This window comes from Oncorhynchus mykiss, chromosome 24 (assembly GCF_013265735.2).
Source record: "Oncorhynchus mykiss isolate Arlee chromosome 24, USDA_OmykA_1.1, whole genome shotgun sequence".
NCBI classification, from domain to species: domain Eukaryota; kingdom Metazoa; phylum Chordata; class Actinopteri; order Salmoniformes; family Salmonidae; genus Oncorhynchus; species Oncorhynchus mykiss.
The window spans coordinates 36,705,220-36,727,635 of record NC_048588.1 but is presented as its reverse complement, the minus strand read 5'-3'; the positions used below and the strand labels follow the sequence as shown (position 1 = coordinate 36,727,635).

At 46.2% G+C, this 22,416-nt stretch overlaps 1 protein-coding gene across 6 annotated transcripts in view; it reads right to left on the bottom strand.

The window, feature by feature from the left end:
- Positions 1 to 22,416, bottom strand: part of LOC110503266 (protein-tyrosine sulfotransferase 1) — a 75,808-nt gene that overhangs the window by 21,994 nt on the left and 31,398 nt on the right. For all 6 annotated transcript variants that reach the window (XM_036961183.1, XM_036961182.1, XM_036961185.1 and 3 more), the window contains one exon: positions 10,160 to 10,358. In XM_036961183.1, the coding sequence (XP_036817078.1) occupies positions 10,160 to 10,358 (199 nt within the window). The remainder of the gene's footprint in view (positions 1 to 10,159; positions 10,359 to 22,416) is intronic.

Sequence of the window (22,416 nt, the reverse complement as noted above, 5' to 3'; positions counted from 1 at the left end):
AGCCTGCCTGTCTGTCTGTCTGGGACTACAGCCTGCCTGTCTGTCTGTCTGTGACTACAGCCTGCCTGTCTGTCTGTGACTACAGCCTGCCTGTCTGTCTGTGACTACAGCCTGCCTGTCTGTCTGTCTGTGACTACAGCCTGCCTGTCTGTCTGTCTGTGACTACAGCCTGCCTGTCTGTCTGTCTGTGACTACAGCCTGCCTGTCTGTCTGTCTGTGACTACAGCCTGCCTGTCTGTCTGTCTGTGACTACAGCCTGCCTGTCTGTCTGTGACTACAGCCTGCCTGTCTGTCTGTGACTACAGCCTGCCTGTCTGTCTGTCTGTGACTACAGCCTGCCTGTCTGTCTGTGACTACAGCCTGCCTGTCTGTCTGTCTGGGACTACAGCCTGCCTGTCTGTCTGTCTGTGACTACAGCCTGCCTGTCTGTCTGTGACTACAGCCTGCCTGTCTGTCTGTGACTACAGCCTGCCTGTCTGTCTGTGACTATAGCCTGCCTGTCTGTCTGTGACTACAGCCTGCCTGTCTGTCTGTGACTACAGCCTGCATGTCTGTCTGTGACTACAGCCTGCCTGTCTGTCTGTGACTACAGCCTGCCTGTCTGTCTGTGACTATAGCCTGCCTGTCTGTCTGTGACTACAGCCTGCCTGTCTGTCTGTGACTACAGCCTGCCTGTCTGTCTGTCTGGGACTACAGCCTGCCTGTCTGTCTGTGACTATAGCCTGCCTGTCTGTCTGACTATAGTCTGTCTGTCTGTCTGTCTGTGACTACAGCCTGCCTGTCTGTCTGTGACTACAGCCTGCCTGTCTGTCTGTGACTATAGCCTGCCTGTCTGTCTGTGACTACAGCCTGCCTGTCTGTCTGTGACTACAGCCTGCCTGTCTGTCTGTCTGGGACTACAGCCTGCCTGTCTGTCTGTGACTATAGCCTGCCTGTCTGTCTGACTATAGTCTGTCTGTCTGTCTGTCTGTGACTACAGCCTGCCTGTCTGTCTGTGACTATAGCCTGCCTGTCTGTCTGTGACTACAGCCTGCCTGTCTGTCTGTCTGGGACTACAGCCTGCCTGTCTGTCTGTCTGTGACTACAGCCTGCATGTCTGTCTGTCTGTGACTACAACCTGCTTGTCTGTGTGTCTGTGACTACAACCTGCTTGTCTGTGTGTCTGTGACTACAGCCTGCCTGTCTGTGTGTCTGTGACTACAGCCTGCCTGTCTGTGTGTCTGTGACTACAGCCTGCCTGTCTGTGTGTCTGTGACTACAGCCTGCCTGTCTGTGTGTCTGTGACTACAGCCTGCCTGTCTGTGTGTCTGTGACTACAGCCTGCCTGTCTGTCTGTGACTACAGCCTGCCTGTCTGTCTGTGACTACAGCCTGCCTGTCTGTCTGTGACTACAGCCTGCCTGTCTGTCTGTGACTACAGCCTGCCTGTCTGTCTGTGACTACAGCCTGCCTGTCTGTCTGTGACTACAGCCTGCCTGTCTGTCTGTGACTACAGCCTGCCTGTCTGTCTGTGACTACAGCCTGCCTGTCTGTCTGTGACTACAGCCTGCCTGTCTGTCTGTGACTATAGCCTGCCTGTCTGTCTGTGACTACAGCCTGCCTGTCTGTCTGTGACTACAGCCTGCCTGTCTGTCTGTGACTACAGCCTGCCTGTCTGTCTGTCTGTGACTACAGCCTGCCTGTCTGTCTGTCTGTGACTACAGCCTGCCTGTCTGTCTGTCTGTCTGTGACTACAGCCTGCCTGTCTGTCTGTGACTACAGCCTGCCTGTCTGTCTGTCTGTCTGTGACTACAGCCTGCCTGTCTGTCTGTCTGTGACTACAGCCTGCCTGTCTGTCTGTGACTACAGCCTGTCTGTCTGACTATAGTCTGTCTGTCTGTCTGTCTGTGACTACAGCCTGCCTGTCTGTCTGTGACTATAGCCTGCATGTCTGTCTGTGACTACAGCCTGTCTGTCTGTCTGTGACTATAGCCTGTCTGTCTGTGACTACAGCCTGTCTGTCTGTCTGTCTGTGACTACAGCCTGTCTGTCTGACTATAGTCTGTCTGTCTGTCTGTGACTATAGCCTGTCTGTCTGTCTGTGACTACAGCCTGTCTGTCTGACTATAGTCTGTTTGTCTGTCTGTCTGTGACTACAGCCTGCCTGTCTGTCTGTGACTACAGCCTGCCTGTCTGTCTGTGACTACAGCCTGTCTGTCTCTCTGTCTGTGACTATAGCCTGTCTGTCTGTGACTACAGCCTGTCTGTCTGACTATAGTCTGTCTGTCTGTCTGTCTGTGACTACAGCCTGCCTGTCTCTCTGTCTGTGACTACAGCCTGTCTGTCTGTGACTATAGCCTGTCTGTCTGTCTGTCTGTCTGTGACTACAGCCTGTCTGTCTGACTATAGTCTGTCTGTCTCTCTGTCTGTGACTACAGCCTGTCTCTCTGTCTGTGACTACAGCCTGTCTGTCTGTGACTATAGCCTGTCTGTCTGTCTCTCTGTCTGTGACTACAGCCTGTCTGTCTGACTATAGTCTGTCTGTCTGTGACTACAGCCTGTCTGTCTGTCTGTCTGTGACTACAGCCTATACTGCTGCGTATTTAATGTGAAGAGCGTCTGTCTAAAGCCTCTTGGAAGAGGAGGATCACTGGTGGCGTCAAGGCGTCGCTAAGGAGAGGGATGACAACATCTCTCTTAAAAAGACATCAGGCTGTGCAGTTATGTCCCGTTACCGTGGCAACACGTTGCCAGAGAACCGCCCACGTCGCCGATACAAGAACAGAGCTAGGAGAACCGTTTCTGGATGGTTCTCAAGGTAACCCAGGATACACATAACACAGTTTCACTCTCTTGAACTACCTGTTATGTTTCTCTAAAACACCCACTAACAGATAGCAGCAGCAGCACCCCCCCCCCCCCCCCCCCTCCCCCCCTCCTGCGTAACCCCTTGTCTACAGGTCTGAGCTAACAGATCTACGGGGTTAATCCACATAGTGTACTGTAGCAGAGCAGGGAGGGAGGAGAGCGGGGAGGGGGTGGGGGGAGATGGAGGAGGGGGAGGGAGGAAAGGAGGCGAGGGAAGAGAGGAGAGCAGGGAGGGAAGAGAGGAAAGCAGAAGAGGAGGGAGGAGAGGGAGGAGGGGGAGGGAGGAGAGGGAGGAGGGGGAGGGAGGAAAGGAGGCGAGGGAAGAGAGGAAAGAGGGAGGGGAGGAAAGCAAGAGAGCATTGAGGAGAGTGAGGAGGTGAAAGAGGAGAGTGAGGAGGGGAAAGAGGAGAGTGGGGAGGGGAAAGAGGAGAGTGGGGAGGGGAAAGACAGAGGAGAGCAGGAAGGGGAGGGAGGAGGGGAAAGAGGAGAGTGAGGAGGGGAAAGAGGAGGAGGGGAAAGACAGAGGAGAGCAGGAAGGGGAGGGAGGAGGGGAAAGAGGAGAGTGAGGAGGGGAAAGAGGAGAGTGAGGAGGGGAAAGAGGAGGAGGGAAAAGACAGAGGAGAGCAGGAAGGGGAGGGAGGAGAGGAGGGTTGGGAGGGGGGGTCATTTAGCAGATGTTCTTATCCAGAGAGACTTACAGTCGTGAGTGCATACGTTTTCGTACTGGTCCCCGGTGGGAATCGAACCCACAACCCTGGTGTTGCAAGCACCATGCTCTACCAACACACACACACACACACACACACACACTATTGTGTGGGAGAGATGGTAACTATAACCATATAGGTGAGACCAGAGACAGAGCGGGGCCTAGGGAATGTGTATACACACACACTCCGAGACACCAACAAAAACATGTCAACACACTCCCACAGGCTTTTACACATGTCACCGATGATGACATGAATGCACAAACACAGGCTGACATATACAATTGCAGTCTGTACACACACACACACACACACACACACACACACACACACACACACACACACACACTCACTTTTGTGGAGACAAAGAGACAGAGGGTTAGTCCTGGAACCAATCATTAACACCCCCTCTTCAATTTGTGAAACGTTAAATTACTTGTGACTGTGTCCAATTTCATCCAAAGCTCTTGAGACCTCTCTCTCTGTCTCCTCTCTCTCTGTCTCCCCCTTTCTCCTCTCTCCATCCCTCTCTCCATCAACCTTTCCATCATATCCCTCCCCTTTTAACCGAGGCGTTCACCCACCACTGGAAATTCCCCCAGAAGTAGCACAATGGTGTTGATCACCCCTGGGGTCGCTCCTCTTTTCAGCCCGCTGCGGCTAGCGACCGACATTTGTGGCTGCTTCGCGCAATGTATTGTTCTCGCTACCTTCTTGCCCTTTGTGCTGTTGTCTGTGCCCAATAACGTACCATGTTGTTGTCGTGTGTTGCTACCATGTTGTTGTCATGTGTTGCTACCATGTTGTTGTCATGTGTTGCTACCATGTTGTCGTGTGTTGCTACCATGTTGTTGCCATGTGTTGCTACCATGTTGTTGCCATGTGTTGCTACCATGTTGTTTTCGTGTGTTGCTACCATGTTGTTGTCGTGTGTTGCTACCATGTTGTTGTCGTGTGTTGCTGCCATGCTGTGTCTCTGTTGTCGTGATGTGCGTTTTGTCCTGTATGTTTGTTTATTTTTAATCCCAGGCCCCCGTCCCCACAGGAGGCCGTCATTGTAAAAAAATAAGTATTTGTTCTTAAACTGACTTGCCTAGTGCAAATAAAATATAATTAATTAATATAAATAAAAAAATACACTGGAGGGGCTGTGGTCCAAACTAGGGCACCAAACTAGGGCACCAGAATAAAGAGGCTGGTGCTTGGGATGCTGCAGCCGAGGTTAATGAAGGGTAGTTTATCTGCACCATTAGTCAAAATGACAGAGTGCCTCATGCAAAAGGTGAAGGTTTATACTGTAGAGCTCTGCGTGTGCGTGTGTGTGTGGTAGATGTTTAGGAAGAAGAATTGGCCCCAGATGAATTGAATACACAGAGAATGAGAACATTCTAACAGCCAGGTGGTCTGCTATATATCTGCCTCCCTCCAAACATCCCTCCCCAAAACTACCCCCCCACCCATCTCCCGCCAAACATCCCTCCCCAAAACTACCCCCCAACCCCCACCCATCTCCCTCCAAACATCTCTCCCCCAAACTAGCCCCCCCACCCATCTCCCTCCACTAGGGTAGCCTAGTGGTTAGAGCGTTGGACTAGTAACCGGAAGGTTGCAAGTTCAAACCCCCGAGCTGACAAGGTACAAATCTGTCGTTCTGCCCCTGAACAGGCAAGTTAACCCACTAGTTCCTAGGCCGTCATTGAAAATAAGAATTTGTTCTTAACTGACTTGCCTCGTTAAATAAAAGGTAAAATAAAAAATCCCTCCCCAAAACTACCATCACTCCTACCACCCATCTCCCTCCAAACATCCCTACCCCAAACATCCCTCCCCCAAGCATCTCCCTCCAAACATCATATCTCCCTACCATCACTCCCTCCCCCAAACAACCAACCATTCTCCATCTAAACCTCTACCAACCACCATACTTCCCTCCCATCTACCTCCAAACCTCCTCTCTGACCCCTCCCTCCCTCCCACCCCAGGCTGTAAGACACAAAAACACACACTACGGACACACAACATTCAACAGAGGTCACTTCTTTACACCCAAGATGTTAAGCAGCGTGCCCTAAACACACATACATACACACATACATGATAGCGTGTGTCCGTAAGCATGTGTTTAGTATGCGTGTGTGTGTGTGTGTCTGTGTACCCAGTTTGTTCTTTAGCCACTAGAGAATAAATCCATAAAAGATCAAGACAAATGGAAAACAGATTGAGAGTTAGAGTAGCTGTCTGTCTCCTTACTGGCTGTCTCCTTACTGTCTGTCTCCTTACTGTCTGTCTCCTTACTGTCTGTCTCCTTACTGTCTGTCTCCTTACTGTCTGTCTCCTTACTGGCTGTCTCCTTACTGGCTGTTTCCTTACTGGCTGTCTCCTTACTGGCTGCCTCCTTACTGGCTGCCTCCTTACTGGCTGCCTCCTTACTGGCTGTCTCCTTACTGGCTGTCTCCTTACTGGCTGCCTCCTTACTGGCTGTCTCCTTACTGGCTGTCTCCTTACTGGCTGTCTCCTTACTGGCTGTCTCCTTACTGGCTGCCTCCTTACTGGCTGTCTCCTTACGGTCTGCCTCCTTACTGGCTGCCTCCTTACTGGCTGCCTCCTTACTGGCTGTCTCCTTACTGGCTGCCTCCTTACTGGCTGCCTCCTTACTGGCTGTCTCCTTACTGTCTGTCTCCTTACTGGCTGCCTCCTTACTGGCTGCCTCCTTACTGGCTGTCTCCTTACTGGCCTTCTCCTTACTGGCTGTCTCCTTACTGGCTGTCTCCTTACTGGCTGTCTCCTTACTGGCTGTCTCCTTACTGGCTGTCTCCTTACTGGCATACTCTTCATATGGTTACCGTGCATCGTAACTTCACAATGCCCCTTCTCCTCTGAGAGACAATTAGGATAACAAGAGATCAATACAGACTGTATTGTTAGTCAAAATTAAATAAACATTTGAGAAGTGCTGCTGTATGTTGGTTTCTCAGATGATACATTGAAGTTGCTGCCACAAACCAACAGACCAACCCGTCCGCATCCCTAAACGACACCCATCTCTATTTGGCGCACTACTTTTGAACCAGGAAATTTACCTATCAACTTGCAAGGTAGTGTAGCGGTCAGTCAGTTCAGCAGTTATGAAATGTGAGAGAAGAAGTGGTGATGTAAATTTTTTCTCAGACTACTGGGGTCCCTTCTGCTTCCCTGGTAAAGACCCCTCTCCCTCCCCACCTTCCCTGGTAAAGACCCCTCTCCCTCCCCACCTTCCCCGGTAAAGACCCCTCTCCCTCGTCACCTTCCCTGGTAAAGACTCATCTCTTGCGAAGTAGAAAACATGAAAAAAATACTTGTCTTGCATCCTATTCCCACTGTAGTGCACTACGTTTTGACCAGGGCCCAGAGGGTGCCATTTGGGATGCACCGTTGTCAAAAACACAGTTTCCTGAGCATGGAAGGCTACTAACTTGGATAACATCCAGATACCTTGTAAGTCTCTCTGGCTACTACAGAAAACTAAAATCCCATTTGGAAAACAAAGCTACGAGAAGACAGACTAATATCCAGTATTTACAAATATACAACAGTGGTGGTCTTGACGTTTAAGATGAGGGAGAACGATTATTTTTTTTTTTATTAGCCTTATTCCTATTACAGTACAATAGATGACTGTCATTCATATTCTATTCACCCAGCTCAATCTAACATCGATTGAGTTAGGCTACTACATGATACTCTAATTTTCCCTATACCCATCATGAGGTTGTTACTGTACAACTTAACCTATGAATCAAAGTTTACAACGTAGGTGCACAGGTCAAGAGAAACATGACTAATCAAGGTGACAGACAGTGACACATTCAATACCTCCTAGCACACCCTTCCCGGCATCTAGCTGATCTAGGGTGTAATCATTAGTCATAACAGTTGCAAACAAGAGTTTCTATCAGACAAATTCAGCTGTGCTAATTCTCGTTTAAGAAACTTTTTTTTTTTAACAGAATAGGCGGAATGAATACACCCCTGATCACACCCAAACACAGCTCACTTTCATAGAAGCCACAGACTGATCCCTTTGCTCGTTGTAGAATTCCTTCTCATGTCTACGTGCTCTCCTCCTCTCACCGTTTCCCTTCGCTTGTGGACTTCAGTGAACACCACATCAGCTGTCTGTGGCCATGCAAAAAAAAAAAAAAAAACTTCATATCATGAACGCTACGCACAGCCTACATCGTTGAAACCATATTAGCTAACGGCATAGCTAGTCAACGTATCTATTATAAGTAATGAGTTAGTAAACCGCCACTATCATGCAGTACAGTGTACAGTCAGCAAATAGTTTAGCAGTTACACTGGCGGGTCCCGGTGGCAATGAATTAATTCAACCAAAAGCTTACCTTGACTTGGAAGAGTTCCAGTGTTGGATAGCCTTAGCCAGCTAGCTAACATATAATTCCTCTCTGTTGGATAGACTTAGCTAGCTAGCTAACATATCATCCCTCTCTGTTGGATAGCCATAGCCAGCTAGCTAACATATAATTCCTCTCTGTTGGATAGACTTAGCCAGCTAGCTAACATATCATCCCTCTCTGTTGGATAGCCATAGCCAGCTAGCTAACATATAATTCCTCTCTGTTGGATAGACTTAGCCAGCTAGCTAACATATCATCCCTCTCTGTTGGTTAGCCTTAGCCAGCTAGCTAACATATCATCCCTCTCTGTTGGATAGCCAAAGCCAGCTAGCTAACATTTCATCCCTCTCTGTTGGTTAGCCTTAGCCAGCTAGCTAACATATCATCCCTCTCTGTTGGATAGCCAAAGCCAGCTAGCTAACATATCATTCCTCCCTGTTGGATAGCCAAAGCCAGCTAGCTAACATATCATTCCTCTCTGTTGGATAGCCTTAGCCAGCTAGCTAACATATCATAGCTCTCTGTTTGAGCCGGGTGCTTGAGTAGGCTAAACCAGGTAGCTTAGTGAAAAACAAATACAACGAAATATAGCTAGCTAGCTCTCTCACTTCTCATTCATTTTTAAAGAAATTGATTTGTTCAAAACTGTTCAACTATTGTCTTTGAGTCAACTACTCACCACACTGTATGCACTAGTGCTAGCTAGCTAGCTGTAGCTTATGATTTCAGATCTAGACTCATTCTCTGATCCTATGATTGGGTGGACAACATGTCAGTTCACGCTGCAAGAGCTCCGACAGGCTGAAGGACATCCATTGGAAGTTGACATAATTACTGTGTAAGTCTATGGAAGAGGGTGAGAACCTAGTTGAGGCTACTAGGTTTTGTATTGAAGAGGAAGACGGAAGCTAGCTGTCCTCTGGCTACACCATGGTGCTACCCTACAGAGTGCCGTTGAGGCTACTGTAGAACTTCATTGCAAAACAGTGTGTTTTTAATCTGCTTTCAGTACTAGATTCATTCTCTGATCCTTTGATTGGGTGGAAGACATGTCAGTTCATGCTGCAAGAGCTCCGATAGGATGGAGGACATCCTCCGGAAGTTGTCATAATTACTGTGTAAGTATTTGGAAGGGGGTGAAAGCCATGAGCCTCCTAGGTTTTGTATTGAAGTCACTGTACCCAGAGAAGGACGGAAACCAGCTATTCCTCCGGCTACACCATGGTGCTACCCTACAGAGTGCTGTTGAGGCTACTGTAGAACTTCATTGTAAAACAGTGTGTTTTTAATCAATTATTTTGGTGGCGTGAATATATTTAGTATAGTTTTATCTAAAAAATAATAATTTGTATTTTTATGACTGAGGAGGATGTTCCTCTCCTTCCTCCTGAGGAGCCTCCACTGATGTACAAATATTTCTATTTTAAAAGACAGTATAGAACCTGGAACTGAAGCCAAACAGGGTGGAGGTGAGGATTAGAGATCACATGCGAACCTGTCGACGGAGAGACGCTAATCAGATGAACGTTTACACGAAGCCGCGTTAAGATCACACAACAAATAAAGCTGATCTCTTTTCAACACACACAGGTCAAAGGTCTTCTGGGGCCTACAGTACTGGAATGTATATCAGTTTAAATCCTGAACCAGAGAAACAAAAAAAAAAATAACTGCGAAAGATTGAATATGTTTCACAGGATCAGAGATATGAAATCTAGGAGGCTTGAGAGAGGGCTCCTCGTTGAAATAGTATTAAATGCAACATTCTGCTCCAGAAATAGATGGCCATGTGCTCGTCCAGCGCCAATGACGGCTGGCTAGGTGAGCGAGTGTAGCGATGTAGAACGTATTACTTAGAATAGAAGTGCAGATACAGGTCCGTCTGATAGACGTGGAGGATGGATTCATTTGGATATGATCACTGAATTCAAACAGATGCTGGGAATTCATTCGTTTGAATACATTAATTAATTCACCGGTAATTTAAATGAGAGTCAGAGATTGGACAGGTAATTTAAATGAGAGTCAGAGATTGGACAGGTCATTTAAATGAGAGTCAGAGATTGGACAGGTAATTTAACTAGAGGACGTTGATTGGACAGGTAATATAATTAAAGAGAAAGACAGTCCTTAGATCTGCTTTCTGCTTCAGAGGATACTGTGTTTTGGGGTGACGTGTGTCCCTGTCCATCTTTTCCCAACTCACCCTCCTGGTGTTGTCAAGGACCTTGGGGTCTGGCCGGCCGTAGTTGGGAGGGTTGGCGTGGGGGTCGTACCCCAGACGGGACAACATGGGGGCGATGACGGGCATGTCTCTCAGTACGTCCGCAGGGATCTTGCCCACCCACTTGGATAAGGCCTCCACGTTGACCGGCTTGATCACCTGGTCTGTAGACCTCTCCACCCTGCAGAGAGAGAGAGAGAGAGAGAGAGAGACAGAATACACCACAGTTAGCATTCCTCTCCCCAGGAGACCATTGACTAGCTAGCATCATTCAAGGCATCCTTGCTTGACATACTGGTACTCGCTTATAATTGGATCAGTGAGAGTAATGAGATGGAAACCCACTTCCCTGATGACCTCTAGCGAGACAGGAAGACAGGCTGCTTTTGAAATTGATCTAACAGATGAACACACACCGGCATCCTCTAAGGCACTGCTAGTTGAACAGCACCATGGTCAGACACGTGGATAGCATGACGTTAGCATTGTTACGGAAGGGTTCAACATTATTCCTTGATGGCAACAGTATATCTCTATCAACATGTTAAATGTGCAACCAGAGGGAAAACAATTCTAGAGCACTTGTACTCCACACACAGAGATGCGTACAGAGCTCTCCCTCGCCCTCCATTTGGTAAATCCGACCACAACTTTATCCTCCTGATTAAGGAATGGTTGAACATTATTCCTTGATAGTGTGGTTTTAGCAGTGGACCAGTGACCAGCCCTTGTTACTGCAGGCAGCTAACTGCAAACTAATTGACTCTAACTGGGTCATGGTACACGATTAAAGATGGCCCCCAAGCTACAGCCTCTCTCCAGTTCCAGGCTTCACAGTTAATGGGTTGAATGAATGGCCCCTCCATAGAGATATGGGTTTGTCTCTCACTGTATCAGATCACGCCCCTGTCCCCATGTATGTCTGTCTCCATGTATCCCATGTGTCCCTTTATATGAGCACGGAGACAAGACATTAGGACATTAGGTCAGCATTACAGAGCTTCGCTGAGTGGTACTGGGCCTTTCCCCAATGACTGACAGATTCGGAGGAGCGATATTAAAAATGAATCAACCATTACCTCAATCTACTCTGGGTTAAATTATTAATCATTTCTGAAATATTTAATAAGCGGGGGAGGGGGGCAAACTGCACGTCTGGATCCCAGTCTTTGTTTTCAGGAAAGTAAGAAAGTTGACCATTTGTGGATGACATGAAGTGCCAAGATGTTTGACCGTTTATGGATGAAGTGCCAAGATGTTTGACCGTTTATGGATGAAGTGCCAAGATGTTTGACCGTTTATAGATGAAGTGCCAAGATGTTTGACCGTTTATGGATGAAGTGCCAAGATGTTTGACCGTTTATGGATGAAGTGCCAAGATGTTTGACCGTTTATAGATTAAGTGCCAAGATGTTTGACCGTTTATGGATGAAGTGCCAAGATGTTTGACCGTTTATGGATGAAGTGCCAAGATGTTTGACCGTTTATAGATGAAGTGCCAAGATGTTTGACCGTTTATAGATGAAGTGCCAAGATGTTTGACCGTTTATGGATGAAGTGCCAAGATGTTTGACCGTTTATAGATGAAGTGCCAAGATGTTTGACCGTTTATGGATGAAGTGCCAAGATGTTTGACCGTTTATGGATGAAGTGCCAAGATGTTTGACCGTTTATGGATGAAGTGCCAAGATGTTTGACCGTTTATGGATGAAGTGCCAAGATGTTTGACCGTTTATGGATGAAGTGCCAAGATGTTTGACCGTTTATGGATGAAGTGCCAAGATGTTTGACCGTTTATGGATGAAGTGCCAAGATGTTTGACCGTTTATAGATGAAGTGCCAAGATGTTTGACCGTTTATGGATGAAGTGCCAAGATGTTTGACCGTTTATGGATGACGTGCCAAGATGTTTGACCGTTTATAGACGACGTGAAGAGACGAAGTGTTAAGATGTTCACATTGAAGAGCAAAAGGGAGCGGCCACTCCACCATGAGCATCACTGATTTGTCACACCTGTGGATGACGCAGCAGGTATAAGCAGTCGTCAGTATTACAGAGAGACAAGTACATAGCCCATCTATAATTTAGCCCAAACATCTACCTCTTCCCCTACTGTATTTATTTATTTTGCTCCCCATTATTTTTATTTCTACTTTGCACATTCTTCCACTGCAAATCTACCATTCCAGTGTTTTACTTGCTATATTGTATTTACTTTGCCACCATGGCCTTTACCTCCCTTATCTCACCTCATTTGCTCACATCGTATATAGACTTATTTTTCTACTGTATTATTGACTGTATGTTTATTTTACTCCATGTGTAACTCTGTGTTGTTGTATTGTGTCGAACTGCTTTGCTTTATCTTGGCCAGGTCGCAGTTATAAAAGAGAACTTGTTCTCAACTGGCCTCCCTTTTTAAATAAAGGAGAAAATAAATAAAAATAAAATAAACAAGCCTTGAAGCATTGAGCTTTAACTGTAGAGGCACAACAAAAGAGTTGCCATCAATTTAGGCGAGTCGTTCCTCCAGCGACGTAATCCATCAATTGACAGAAATACGTCATTTTTTTCATAATTTGCTTTACTTTTATAAATGATCTGAAATAAAAATGACTATTTGGTTGGGAATAGGTTACTGGGCAGTTGTTGAGTCGTTTTTGTAGCAGCTGTTTGCCTGTTTAAAAAGGTCAACATTAGAATGGGCATATAAGCTGAATAGAGAGCGTGTACAGTATATTCCCATGGATCAGCATGTCAGCCATGTTGGCCACCAGAGACTGAAAACATCTATAGAAATAGAGAATTGTTAGTTGAGGAGTTGAGCGAGTTTAGTGGGGAGGAGAGGGCCAAATTCTGAGGGTAAGGAACCCTGCTTGAACGCATTACACAAACACGGTAACAAAAAAAGCAAACAACACAAAACACACACACTCGTACAAGAATGACGCAGCGTTTTGACACGTTTACGTGTCAGACCTGTTGTTGGAGCCAGGCATATCTCTAGAAACCACAGCTTGTGACAGCCTCCCCCCCCCTGCTCCTCTTTAGAACAGACAGAGTTCATATGGAGAACAGATTACAGCAACAGCTGAGTTCTGTGTTCAGTTGACCCGGCACACAGGATCAGTGTCCCATATGGCACTCTATTCCCTATATATAGTGCACTACTTTAGACCAGAGCTCTATAGAACCCTATTCTCCATATAGTGCACTACTTTAAACCAGAGCTCTATGGCACTCTATTCCCTACATAGTGCACTACTTTAGACCAGAGCCTTATGGAACCCTATATAGTGCACTACTTTATACCAGAGCCCTATGGAACCCTATTCCCTATATAGGGCACTCTTTTAGACCAGAGCTCTATGGCACACTATTCCCTATATAGTGCACTACATTAGACCAGAGCCCGATGGAACCGTATTCCCTATATAGTGCACTACTTTATATCAGAGCCCGATGGAACCCTATTCCCTATATAGTGCACTACTTTATATCAGAGCCCTATGGGCCCTATTCCCTATATAGTGCACTACTTTAGACCAGGACCCTATAGAACCCTATTCCCTATATAGTGCACTACTTTAGACCAGAGCCCTATAGAACCCTATTCCCTATATAGTGCACTACTTTAGACCAGAGCCCTATAGAACCCTATATAGTGCACTACTTTAGACCAGGACCCTATAGAACCCTATTCCCTATATAGTGCACTACTTTATACCAGAGCCCCATGGAACCTTATTCCATATATAGTGCACTACTTTAGACCAGAGCCCTATAGAACCCTATATAGTGCACTAATTTAGACCAGGACCCTATAGAACCCTATTCCCTATATAGTGCACTACTTTAGACCAGAGCCCCATGGGCCTTATTGGGTGCCATTGGAGACATTGGAGGCTCCTAGCTGAACCCGGCCAGGGGGAGCTGAACCCGGCCAGGGGGAGCTGAACCCGGCCAGGGGAGCTGAGCCCGGCCAGGGGGAGCGTGCTCGAATACGCCCTTAAAAAAAACAAGAAAATAAATCAATAAACAAAAACGGCAATAGTACAGTTTGTCCATTTTGTGATGCCGTACTGTATACCCTATACAGGGTATACCCTACCTGGCCTGTATACACTTCCTCAAAATAGTCAGCATTTATCTAAGATAACTCTGTCATTACTGTTGACATATTTGTCGAGATGTTTGGTGCGGTGTTACTCAATGAACATTTAAAAAAAAAAATTTAAACGAGTCCTCTCTCGTTGAATGACAACAAAGACTTTATTGCAGAATCCCTACTGTTGACCAATCACTGACGAAGGGGCGTCGACTTCAGCTCTGAACTTTGGCTTGCCTCTAGAAAAAAATAAAAAGTGTGTGTTGTGCTCAAACAGCCGGGAAGAAAATGCCATATGTGCAAGAAGTCTTCCCAAACGGTTTGGGTTGGGAAGCACGCGGACGCCTTTAGACTGGGGTAGGGAGAGATGGAAAGAGGTCTCCACCGTTAACTCTGCATGGTTACAGCATATATATCTGTCTCTCTCTGTCTCTCTCTGTCTGTGTGTGAGGAAGATGAATCTGCCACCAACACAATGTCCTTCCTGCCAGCAGCGGGGAGAGATTCATACAAATACCAAGAGAGCAGAGAGACAACCCTAGCCTTGATTCATATCAGCAGGAGAGCCAACCCTAGCCTCGATTCATATCAGCAGGAGAGCCAACCCTAGCCTTGATTCATATCAGCAGGAGAGCCAACCCTAGCCTTGATTCATATCAGCAGGAGAGCCAACCCTAGCCTTGATTCATATCAGCAGGAGAGCCAACCCTAGCCTTGATTCATATCAGCAGTAGAGCGGAGAGCCAACCCTAGCCTTGATTCATATCAGCAGGAGAGCAGAGAGCCAACCCTAGCCTCGATTCATATCAGCAGGAGAGCGGAGAGCCAACCCTAGCCTTGATTCATATCAGCAGTAGAGCGCAGAGCCAACCCTAGCCTCGATTCATATCAGCAGGAGAGCCAACCCTAGCCTTGATTCATATCAGCAGTAGAGCGGAGAGCCAACCCTAGCCTTGATTCATATCAGCAGGAGAGCAGAGAGCCAACCCTAGCCTTGATTCAAATCAGCAGGAGAGCAGAGAGCCAACCCTAGCCTTGATTTATATCAGCAGGAGAGCAGAGAGCCCACCCTAGCCTTGATTCATATCAGCAGGAGAGCAGAGAGCCAACCCTAGCCTTGATTCATATCAGCAGGAGAGCAGAGAGCCCACCCTAGCCTTGATTCATATCAGCAGGAGAGCAGAGAGCCAACCCTAGCCTTGATTCATATCAGCAGGAGAGCCAACCCTAGCCTTGATTCATATCAGCAGGAGAGCCAACCCTAGCCTCGATTCATATCAGCAGGAGAGCCAACCCTAGCCTTGATTCATATCAGCAGGAGAGCCAACCCTAGCCTTGATTCATATCAGCAGGAGAGCCAACCCTAGCCTTGATTCATATCAGCAGGAGAGCCAATCCTAGCCTTGATTCAAATCAGCAGGAGAGCGGAGAGCCAACCCTAGCCATGATTCATATCAGCAGCAGAGCGGAGAGCCAACCCTAGCCTTGATTCATATCAGCAGGAGAGCGGAGAGCCAACCCTAGCCTTGATTCAAATCAGCAGGAGAGCCAATCCTAGCCTTGATTCATATCAGCACCATGGTATTGTGAATAAAGCTTATTTTCTCAAAGTGTGTCCTAAATGAAACACTATTCCCTATGTGGTGCACTACTTTTGAGAGATCTCACTCACACACACAGTCCATTAACTTCTGACTTCCCTCAGGTCTCTCTGCATTCCAGTCCTGCACTACTACAATACACCTCGATAATGCCTGACAACTCACTTCACAAATTCATTTACTTTGGGAATGCAATCTTTACCACTGTAGAACTAGGGTATGTCTCAAATGGCGACCTATCCCCTCCCCTTATATATATAGTGCTCTGGTCCAATGTAGTCCACTATATAGGGATCCATTTGGAGCACAGGGTCTACAGCATGATTAATAGACAACTGCTTTTGTTCATCTCTGGACGAAGGAGGGAGGACTATATCACTGGTTCTGAAAGAGAGAGAGAGAAACCACAGTTAGCAAAGGAGTTAGCATAATAGTGTGTGTCCCCAGAAGACCATTAACTAGCTAGCATCATTCCAAGGCATCCAAAACTGAGCCTTCCGTTTTCCCTTGCTTGAGGTGCTAAGGGAGGCTGTAGTCGAAAACCCTTGTGTGGGCAGGAGAGAGCGAGTGGGGGGAGGGGGGGGGGGGGGGGGGGGGTGACCCGGACAGGGAGTGTTGAACGATGAATGTTTAGAGGTCCACAGCATAAACAGATACAAACAGGCTGTGAGAAACAGAACGTGACTGACCAGAGAGAGAAAAGACATCTGTTTGTACTTGGTATCTCCAGTAGAGGCTCATGGGTAAAAGCACTAAGGGGAAGCCAATCCAGGAACAAAAATGCTATATTACAAACTGTGTAGTGATACTTGTGTTGTTTTGTTCTATAACATGTTAGTTCACATGTGTCTTGACAACGTGATATAAAAGGCCGAGCCAATAAGAAGACACAGCGGCGGAATAAATTCAACGACACCTTTTTTGATTGGTCACAAAACCTGGACAGCAACATCTGTCCGGTGAAGTCCGCAATGCAAATAAACAAAAACATGTTACATGACCGACAGCATGGTCAAGTTTCCCACATGTTCAGACCACTAAACAACTATCGATACAGAACCACAGAGAGTTTAATCGCAAGTCTCACAGAAAACAGGAAGCTGCCTCCACTATTCCAGCACCACTTCATCATGATCAAATCCCGTACGCTTAGTTTAGAATAGAGTGACAACTAAAACACACCAAAAAAACGATTTGGTCCAATCAATGTAAGCTAAATATGAAGTGGCTGTCCATGTTACTGATTTGTGTGTGTGTGTTTGCTTGCAAGTAGAAAAAAAAAAACACCCTACTGGTAGAGAAACACCAATGCCATCCTCCTCCTCTTTCACGTTGACTAAACAGTCTATGACTGTGTCATACAGTACACACTGTTAGTTGTTGTTGTCCCTGGCTGAAATACCTGCTCGCTAGCCTGCTCGCTAGCCTGCTCGCTAGCCTGCTCGCTAGCCTGCTCGCTAGCCTTACTTCCATTCATGGGCAACGTTAGCTAGTTAACATTAGCCTTCTACATCTAGCTACATATTTAACTTCCATCCTCTCAGGTCAGGGGCACAACAATGTATGAATTAATGGTTGGATCCGAGTTACCGCGTTATAATCATTGGCCAGTATGGAGAATTAAGTAAAACCATAAGTTCAAATCCCTATCTCCATCCGTGGCTACATTACGAAAGGGACAATTTTAGCTAGCTAGCTAGCTAGCTAGCTAGTTAGTTAGTCAGTCACTGGGAGGACAACACAACGAGATGCAGCCATTCAAGTTGTTTCTGTCAATTCCATATTTCTCTTGATGCGATAGGAGTGAAGACAAATCCAAACGGGCTTCCCTTGACACTTTTTTGATGTGCCCAGACCAATCATGGTTGAGCTCACTCAGATTAGCTCAACGCTGATTGGCTATTATTTTATACTTTTCTTTATCATGGGAGGCCAAATGCTCACTGGCTTCCATTGCATTCAATGCTACGGGCAGGGGGGCGCTGTTTCGTTCACTCTGAATGCTTTGAGAATTGAAGGAAAATTATTTTACCGTTATTTAACTAGGCAAGTCAGTTAAGAACAAATTCTTATTTTACAATGACAGCCTCCCGGGGAACAGTGGGTTAACTGCCTTGTTCAGGGGCAGCACGACAGATTTGTACCTTGTCAGCTCGGGGATTCGATCTTAGCAACCTTCCGATTACTAGTCCAACGCTCTAACCACTAGGCTACCCTCACTGGGTATCTCATGAACAGATTGGAGAAAGGAAATCCCAAACTAATCAATAAATTGTGAAAAAAAAATGATCCAGAGATCAAAGAAAAGAGTCCCTGCCTCCATCTCCTTAGTAATGTCAGCTCCACTGTCACGACAACTTCACTGTATGTCACGAACAGATTAACCAAATAAATACATTTTGAGTAATGACAAGGAAAGGAGAGTCTCTTCCCCTTCTCTCCTCGGTGATGTCAGTTAGCTACTCTGTTAAGATGACCACAACAATTCTGCATGCATTCTGAGAAATGACGAGGAAAGGAGAGTCTCTTCCCCTTCTCTCCTCGGTGATGTCAGTTAGCTACTCTGTTAAGATGACCACAACAATTCTGCATGCATTCTGAGTAATGACAAGGAAAGGAGAGTCTCTTCCCCTTCTCTCCTCAGTGATGTCAGTTAGCTACTCTGTTAAGATGACCACAACAATTCTGCATGCATTCTGAGTAATGACAAGGAAAGGAGAGTCTCTTCCCCTTCTCTCCTCGGTGATGTCAGTTAGCTACTCTGTTAAGATGACCACAACAATTCTGCATGCATTCTGAGAAATGACGAGGAAAGGAGAGTCTCTTCCCCTTCTCTCCTCGGTGATGTCAGTTAGCTACTCTGTTAAGATGACCACAACAATTCTGCATGCATTCTGAGTAATGACAAGGAAAGGAGAGTCTCTTCCCCTTCTCTCCTCAGTGATGTCAGTTAGCTACTCTGTTAAGATGACCACAACAATTCTGCATGCATTCTGAGTAATGACAAGGAAAGGAGAGTCTCTTCCCCTTCTCTCCTCGGTGATGTCAGTTAGCTACTCTGTTAAGATGACCACAACAATTCTGCATGCATTCTGAGTAATGACAAGGAAAGGAGAGTCTCTTCCCCTTCTCTCCTCGGTGATGTCAGTTAGCTACTCTGTTAAGATGACCACAACAATTCTGCATGCATTCTGAGAAATGACAAAGAAGGAAAGAAACCAGCTGGGATGGTGTATCGCTGCAGAATGCTGTGGTAGTAAAGGTCAGGTGATTGTGGAGGCCAGGTCATCTGATGCAGCATTCAATCACTCTCCTCGGTCAAATATCCCTTACACAGCCTGGAAGTGTGTTTTGGGTCATTGTCCTGCTGAAAAACAAATGATAGTCCCACTAAGCGCAAAACCAGCTGGGATGGCATATCTCTGCAGAATGCTGTGGTAGCCATGCTGGTTAAGTGTGCCTTGAAATCTAAACAAATCACTGACAATGTCACCAGCAAATCACCCCCACACCTCCTTTATGCTTCACGGTGGGAACCACACACGTGGAGATCATCCATTCACCTACTCTGCGTTTCACAAAGACATGGCGGTTGGAACCAAATATCTCTCATTTGGACTCATCAGATCCAAGGACAGAGTTCCACCGGTCTAATGTGTTTCTTCCGTTTCTTTGCAGCAATTCGACCATGAAGGCCTGATTCACGCAGTTTCCTCTGAACAGTAGATGTTGAGATGTGTCTGTTACTTGAACTCTGAAGCATTTATTTGTGCTGCAATTTATGAGGCTGTTAACTCTGGGGCTCTGCAGCAGAGGTAACTCTGGGTCTTCCTTTCCTGTGGCGGTCCTCATGAGAGCCAGTTTCATCATAACGCTTGATGGTTTTTGTGACTACACTTGAAGAAACTTTCAAAAGTTCTTGACATTATCCGGATTGACTGATCTTCATGTCTTAAAGTAATGATGGACTGTCGTTTCTCTTTGCTTATTTGAGCTGTTCTTGCCATAACATGGACTTGGTCTTTTACCAAATAGGGCTGTCTTCTGTATACCACCCCTACCTTGTCACAACACAACTGATTGGCTCAAATGTATTAAAGGAAAGAAATTCCACAAATTAACTTTTAACAGGGCACACCTGTTAATTGAAATTACATTCCAGGTGACTACCTCATGAAGGTGGTTGAGAGAATGCCAAGAGTGTGCAAAGCTGTCATCAAGGCAAAAGGTGGTTACTTTGAAGAATCTCAAAATATGTTTAGATTTGTTTAACACTTGTTTGGTTATTACATGATTCCATATGTGTTATTTAATAATGTTGATGTCTCGACAATGTAGAAAATAGTAAAAATAAAGAAAAACCCTGGAATGAGTAGGTGTCCAAACTTTTGACTGGTACTGTATATTTAATATATGCATGAATATTGAACAATACGTAAACATTCTTCAAGGTGGCATAATGATGGCATCAGAGCGAGAGAAAAGCATGAATATTGAACAGTAAATCAACAATCTTCAAGGTGGCATCTGCAGCTGCTCCAAATTGAAGAGAAAAAAAAAAGAACTGAAAAAAGTATTTCAGCCTCAACGACCTCCAAGTTGAACAAGGTGGTGTGTAAAAGAGAGGAAAAGTATAGATGCGTGTTTTGTCTGTCACTGTTGTCGTCATAAACTAACCTTTCACCTCCTCCCCCCTAGTCCTGCTTCCCCTCCTCCCCCCTAGTCCTGCTTCACCTCCTTCCCCCTAGTCCTGCTTCACCTCCTTCCCCCTAGTCCTGCTTCACCTCCTTCCCCCTAGTCCTGCTTCACCTCCTTCCCCCTAGTCCTGCTTCACCTCCTACCTCCTTGTCCTGCTTCACCTCCTCCCCCCTAGTCCTGCTTCACCTCCTCCCCCCTAGTCCTGATTTAAGAGAGCACGCGAGAGGGGGAAAGAGCACTAGGTGTCTGGTCCCCCTCCTAGCCCTTCCATCCCTAAATCAGCCATGTTATTGATGATAAATGGGGGAGAGACAGAGGGAGGGGCTGAGAGCCCAGCCCACTACAGTACAGTACAGTACCTGCTGCAAACCAGAGCGTCTGAGAGAATACGTGCACAAGCTCCCGTGCACAGTTTTAGTAGGTAAAGATAGAAGCGCTCTGCTCTGCCCAGTGACAGGGAGGCTGGAGTGAAGTACCACTGAAGGGTGGGGGTCTGGTGTTGAGGGCGAAGTACCACTGAAGGGTGGGGGTCTAGTGTTGAGGGCGAAGTACCACTGAAGGGTGGGGGTCTGGTGTTGAGAGCAAAGTACTACTGAAGGGTGGGGGTCTGTTGTTGAGGGCGAAGTACTACTGAAGGGCGTGTGTGTTTAGTCTGACTAAGGTGTATGTGTGTTTAGTCAGACTCAGAAAGGGTGTGTGTGTGTGTGTGTGTGTTTAGTCAGCAAGCAAGCAGGCTGGGCACTGATAGGTAGGAACGGAGTTTGTGGTCCTCTGTGGCAAAGTTGCGTTGCGGGTTCAACTCCCACAGGAATCTCAAACAAAATGTATGTAGTCACTGCTCTGTCAGTCACTGCTAAGTGGCATATATTTTTTTCCCATAAATGTTATATTGTCTATAGTCTTGTCTGGTGAGAGGAGGCAGATCGGACTTACGTCAACACCCTGAATACGTACCTCTTAATCTCCTGTTCCAGAAGGTTAAGGACCCACTACATCTGTGAAGTCTGGCTCAATTTATTTATGGATTTTTGTTTGTTTAATAAAAAGATCACAAAAAAAGGTTATGGACCTGTTGGATATAGTAGGCTGATTAACGCCGAGTATGTAAATCAGTAGGCTGGTTAACAGAGTATGTAAATCAGTAGGCTGGTTAACAGAGTATGTAAATCAGTAGGCTGGTTAACAGAGTATGTAAATCAGTAGGCTGGTTAACCGAGTATGTAAATCAGTAGACTGGGTTAACAGAGTATGTAAATCAGTAGGCTGGTTAACAGAGTATGTTTATCAGTAGGCTGGGTTAACAGAGTATGTAAATCAGTAGGCTGGTTAACCGAGTATGTAAATCAGTAGGCTGGTTAACAGAGTATGTTTATCAGTAGGCTGGGTTAACAGAGTATGTAAATCAGTAGGCTGGTTAACCGAGTATGTAAATCAGTAGGCTGGTTAACAGAGTATTTTTATCAGTAGGCTGGGTTAACAGAGTATGTAAATCAGTAGGCTGGTTAACAGAGTATGTAAATCAGTAGGCTGGTTAACAGAGTATGTAAATCAGTAGGCTGGTTAACAGAGTATTTTTTTATTTCTCCTTTATTTAACCAGGTAGGCCAGTCGAGAACACCTTTATTTAACCAGGTAGGCTAGTTGAGAACACCTTTATTTAACCAGGTAGGCCAGTTGAGAACACCTTTATTTAACCAGGTAGGCTAGTCGAGAACACCTTTATTTAACCAGGTAGGCTAGTCGAGAACACCTTTATTTAACCAGGTAGGCTAGTTGAGAACACCTTTATTTAACCAGGTAGGCTAGTTGAGAACACCTTTATTTAACCAGG